This window comes from Hipposideros armiger, unplaced genomic scaffold (assembly GCF_001890085.2).
Source record: "Hipposideros armiger isolate ML-2016 unplaced genomic scaffold, ASM189008v1 scaffold_584, whole genome shotgun sequence".
Taxonomy (NCBI): Eukaryota; Metazoa; Chordata; class Mammalia; order Chiroptera; family Hipposideridae; genus Hipposideros; species Hipposideros armiger.
The window spans coordinates 952,109-958,180 of NW_017731934.1; the positions used below are offsets into that span (position 1 = coordinate 952,109).

At 36.4% G+C, this 6,072-nt stretch overlaps 1 protein-coding gene across 1 annotated transcript in view; it reads left to right on the forward strand.

Annotated features, from left to right (window-relative positions):
- Window positions 1-6,072, forward strand: part of PLD1 (phospholipase D1) — a 149,757-nt gene that overhangs the window by 99,254 nt on the left and 44,431 nt on the right. Inside the window, exons 18-19 of the mRNA XM_019624322.1 lie at window positions 1,469-1,579; window positions 4,011-4,099. Of these exons, the coding sequence (XP_019479867.1) occupies window positions 1,469-1,579; window positions 4,011-4,099 (200 nt within the window). The remainder of the gene's footprint in view (window positions 1-1,468; window positions 1,580-4,010; window positions 4,100-6,072) is intronic.

The window sequence follows — 6,072 nt, forward strand, 5'->3', positions numbered from 1 at the left end:
ATGTTCACCTGACAAAATTAAATAAAATGCTTTGAGGGGAGCTATTTTGTAATAAATACCTCATTGAAGAAAGAAATAACATTTTGAAGATGACAATCAATTTTAGTAAGTATTAGGTTTGAATTTCAGTAGTCTTATAGATACAACTTTTTGAAGTTATGGATTAGAGCAAGAATTATACCTGATCTTTTATATAAAACAGATGTAAAACTGATTCTGTATTGGATCACTTTTTATATTCCTAATATGAATGGGCCATTCTTTTATTTTCAATTTTTGTTGACTTCATGAAGAACAGCTTTAACATTAATTTCAAGTCAGAAATAACAAATCTATTTTAGATTCTAATGTGATGTTCTGCTGTTCCTTAAGGAGAGTCCTTAAGTATTTATTGAGCACCTACCATATCCCCAACATTGTACTGCACTACTAGTTAGAGTGCTGAAAAAAGTGACATCCAATGGTTTCTTAGTGTTAAAAAAGCCTCCCATGTCATCTGGCCCACTCTCCCACACACAGTCAGTCCTCTCAGCAGTGTCACTGACATGATCTGCCGCCGCTCAAACCATCCTCTATTATACTTGTTAATAACAGCAAACACACAGCACCTACTAGATGCTGGGCCTCCTTCTGCACACTCCACAGGAGTCTATTTATTCTTCTACAACCCTATAGAGTAGATACTCCATGTTATAGAGCAGAAATCTGAGGCACAAAGAGGTTAAGAGAGCCGACCAGGATCAAAGCCTCTAAGTGGTTCAGCTAAGCTATGGACCTAGGCCATCCCACTCTGCGTCTGTCCATGTATTTAACATATACTCAGGTGTCTGAGTCGGAAGCTCTTACTGTAATCAGGTAGGAGCAGGTGAGTGTCTGAAATGAGGGAGGCAGTATGAGTGAGAAAGGTGAGAGATGAAGTGACGCCAAGGATCAGACAGCCAATTAAAGGCAGAAGCAAGCTTAGATGACTAACTGAATCTATTTGTCTTTTAGAATGTATTAGTCTGAACAATATCTATTTGGAGGAAAAGAATTAATCACATTATCAAGTCAGAGCTAGAGTGGCCATATCACATGGTTCACACCAGGACACTTTTGGGAGTAACAGTGGTACTATTAATACACACACCAGAGCAACAGTCATCCTGGTGTAATTGTGGAACTATCAAGGAAAAAGAGTACAGATGATCACCCTACTCATAGCCACCAGAAGAGGTACTCCTGAAATACTCTTGATAGAAACACCTCATGAATGAAAATTATCCTGGGTGGAAGATTCCATATTCAGGACTTGATTTCCAGCTGGGCCCCTTTGTTATGGAGTATGTCCAAGGACCAGTTCCCCAACCAACCATGACACTCAAGCCACTGTAATCATTCAGTTGTATTAAAGAAAAAAAGCATTGACTTCATTGCATTAATACATCTGGTGTCTTCTGTTTGCTCATGTCTGGTTGCTGTCTTGTAGTTGCTCCGCTCTGCTGCTGATTGGTCTGCTGGTATAAAGTACTATGAAGAGTCCATCCACACCGCTTACGTCAATGTGATAGAGAACAGCAAGCACTTTATCTATATAGAAGTAAGTCTTGTTTGTATAAATTCATATGACAGCCTGCCTTCCCATAAATGCCATACAGAGACTGCAAGGTCCCTAAACTCAGGACCTCCTGTATTAGTAAGTGTATGTTGAGATCTGAAGAGGCCTTGGGTCACCTGAATTTTGACTTCCCCAGCATACCTGACATTTACGTGGCATTGTCATCAACTCGGGACTCTAATAGGAGTCTCCCCAAATCTTTATTAAGATGTATCAACTCATTGTCATACTGTTAGCCAGAATACCCCGACATGGATGTGTAAGTTTAGGCTTGGCCTGAGCTGAAGGGTGTGTGAGGCGTGGGCTGCTTCAGTGGAGCACACACAGAGGTAAGATGCTAAAATAGAGACCACTGGACGCCAATTTGGGGATGTCGGAGTAGGGAGAGTGTGGGGAAAGGAATGTGGAAAAAGAAGATTTAAGAATATTGAGGGCAGGTACCACCTTCTTCAATTCTGTATGAATGATTATTCATTTTAAAGCTTTGTTACAGACCCTGGAGTTTGTGTTCAGAGAATAGGAGAAAATCTAGCGACACTGGATTTACTTTGGGAACCTTAATTGCATTAAAGGGTAGATCTAAGCTACCTCAAAGCACTTGGAAAATCCTGAAAAAATAAAAGTCATGACAATGCAAAAATAAATCAGAACACATCTCCCTTATTTATTTCAGTCTTTTCCATTGAATTTTTTTAAATATGTGGAGGAAGATGGAGTGGCCGGAGAAAATCATTCTAGCCCTGTTTTCCTTCCCCTTGAGTCCTGGCCCTCTCCCTTTCCCCACAGTGACAACTCATTACAGGCTAGTAGGAAAGAATTGGAGCCTTATTTATTTCACAGGCTTGGAGAAAGAGAAGTCCAATTAAAAATACGAGTAGGCTAAATGCAGTGTGATATACTGGATGGGCTCATGCAACAGACAAAGGACATTAGTGGAAAAATTAGTGAACGCTGAATGAAGTCCAGAGTTTAGTAATACTGATATGATTCGCATTATTATTTTCAATAACTATGCCATAATAATGTGAGATGTTAACAATTGGCTCACCTATGACCCAGAATCCCTTTGCTTTATCTCTTTTTGATAGACAGCTTTTGTTATTAATGCTACCCCAGTAGTAAATGAGGTCCCTAATGCCATGTCAATACACATGCCTGTGGACAGTAACCTGAAGACATGGCTATTACCGCTGGTGAGTTAAGTGGTCAGCATTCACTCTTCTTCCCCCCAAAAAAGAAGTCAAGGACATGACATGTGGCCAGTGTGTGTTACAGCTGCCGAGGATTGTTCAACTTCTTTGTTATATGAATTCAGAAAAACAAACATGGTTTGGTTGCCACTGAGGTTTGGATTGTTTGGTTGAAATACATTCTCAAAAGAGTTTCAACCCAATGTCTTATTGTAAGTTTGTCTTCTGAAAGCAGCTTACAGATGTAGGCACTTAAGTGTAAAAATGTATATAGTAATAAACATGATAATGTTGCAAAGGGATGATAATCATATATTAACTTTTGCTTATATATCTCTTTAAGGTGATTAGCAAAGGTTACTTTGTGGTGTATATACTTATAAATTATAGGTGTATTATAACAATGTGTACAACTAGAACATGCAATAGGGATAATATTTGTATCTAATTGTTAACATTTCTTTATGCAGCAGCTAAATCTTTTATACCATTATGATAATAATGTTGTATCCTTGATTTTTAGTAGCAGTGTTAAAGAATGTTTTATAGATGCATGAATAGTGGGAGCACTTAAAAAAGAAATGAAGTATTTCTCTTTCCATTTTATATATATATATATATATATATATATATATATATATATATATATATATATATATATATATATATATCTCATACACAATAGATTTGAAGCTACTTAAAATGGAAATTCAGGAATAATAGGAGACCCAAACAACTGAGATAAGGCCAAAGCAGACACTAGCCAACGATGGAGAAAGGGTGGAGAAAATTAAACCAGGATTCTGCTATCTACACTGTTAAACAAGTGAACTTAGCATGAGATACAATGTTTGCCAATGTAGAATTTTTAATCATAAGCATTTACACAATGTGTGGATCTGAAAAAAATTGATTTTCCTATTGATTAAATTGGGAATGTTCCTATCATTCTAAGAATGTAATCTACAAGGAACTTGCATGATGAAATAATGGCTTAGCCTTGCCCTTCACTAAGATTCATGAGATCCAGAGCGAGATGAGGCTTCTTTTATTCTCAGTGTCATTTACTTTCCTAAGGTGATTTCGGGGTTCAGGACATGTCTGCTGTGTGAAACACCTTTTAAAAATATCAAAGTAGATTTTCTTATATGCCACATTTTTCCTTGTTTGCATACTGCTAAGGTAAGATAGACTTATGCGATTATCCCATTTATTTCTCATAGAACCAGTTTTTTATAAGCTGCTCTGATGACAAGGTTGTGTTCAATAAGATAGGCGACGCCATTGCCCAGAGGATACTGAAAGCTCACAGGTAAGTTTTTGGCATTTTGGTAGGAGTTGTGACTGCAGATATTCTTGTATTTACTGCGGAAATGACTTTTGAAGGCCCACTTTTTAAATACTGCCCTTTTCTAGCAGGCATGAATTGGTTCAGCTAGCAGTAGGTTCCTTAAATCTGAGTCAGTTGCTGAGAATTTTTTAGTCCTTTTTTGAGGGAATCTGAGTTCTTCCAGGGCACAGTCATTTTTTCCTGGCCAGTCTCTTTCCCATGCAGATTAGTAATTTGATTTACTTAATGGCAGACAGTGAGTTGTGTTCACTTAAAAATCAAAGCAAAATTGTAATAGTTTTTTTCCACGAGCTATATTTAAATTCTTATTACCATCTGTCTTATTTTTTCAGCTCATGAGATTATTTTTTTAAGAACGCTTTTTTAAAGATAAAATTCACATACCATACAATCTACCCACTTGAAGTGTACAATTCAGTGACTTCTAGTATAGTCACAGAGCTGTGCACCTAATCAATTTTAGAACATTTTCATCATACCCGAAAGAAGCCCTATACCTTACTCACTACCCTCTCTTCCTTTAGCCCCTGGCAACCACTACTCTACTTCCTTTTCTGTAGATATGCCTAGTCTGGGCATTTCATATAAATAGAATCACACAGTGTGTGTTCTTTTGTGGCTGACTTTTTTCACTTTATATTCTCAACGTTCATCTATGTTATAGAATGTACCAGTATTTCATCTGTTTTCATTGTCAGGTAATATTCTGTTATCTGACTATGCTACATTTTATTTATCCATTCATCAGGTGGTAGATATTTGGGTTCTTTCCCCTTTTAGGCTATATGAATAATGCTGCTATAAACATTCTATACTAGTTTTTGTGCAGACATTTTTATTACTCTAAGGCTGGAATTGCTGGGTCATATGGTAACTTTGTTTAACATTTGGAGCACCAGGATGTTTTCCAAAGCAGCTATACCATTTTACACTCCCGTAGTGTATGAGGGCTTCATTCAGTTTCTCTATATTGTTGCCAATACTTATCTTTTTTATTATAGCCATCCTAATAGGTGTGAAATGGTATCTCATTGTGGTTTTGATTTGAATTTCCCTAATGACTCATGATATTGAGTATTTTTTCTGTTTCTTTATTAGTCATTCATGTGTTATCTTTGGGAAAATGTCCATTCAAATGCCCTGCCCATTTTTAAATTGGGATGTCTTTTTATTGTTGAATTGTAAGAGTTCTTTATATATTCTGGAAACAAGTCCATATCAGATTTATGATTTGCAAATATTTTCTCCCATTCAGTGTGTTTTCTTTTTTCTTTCTTGATAGTGTCCTTTGAAAGACAAAAGTTTTCAATTTTGGTAAAATCCAGTGTATCTGTTTTTTTCTTTTATTGCTTGCTCTTTGGTGTCATAGCTATAAAACCGCTGCTTAATCCAACATCATGAAGATTTACTCCTGCTGTCTTCTAAAAATTTTATATTTAGTTCCAACATATAGGTCTTTGACCCATTTTGAGTTATTTTTTGTATATGGTGAGAAGTCCAACTTCATTCTTGTGCATGTGGGTATCCAGCTGTTGTTCCAGATCCATTTGTTCAAAAGACTATTCTTTCCCCACTGAATTATCTTGGCATCCTAGACTCTTTCTTTTTATGGCTGATTTTAGCTCTGTGTAAAAGCAGCAAAACAAACAAGCAAACAAAACCATTATACTTTATTATTTCAATTTGTTGCGGTATATACATATTTGTATATACATATTTGGAGATTCAACGTTTTCTGACTGTCAGTGTCACGTGGTACTTTAAAATCTTTTTGTCACATGATATGTGTGGACTTTCAGACCTAAGAACATTTTATAACAGCAACTACCAGCATTTTTTATGATTCACAGTTTATATCTACACTCTTGCTTAATCTTCCTTTTTTTATTTATTTTTTTTTTATTGGGGAATTGGGCGATGGGAACAGCACTGGG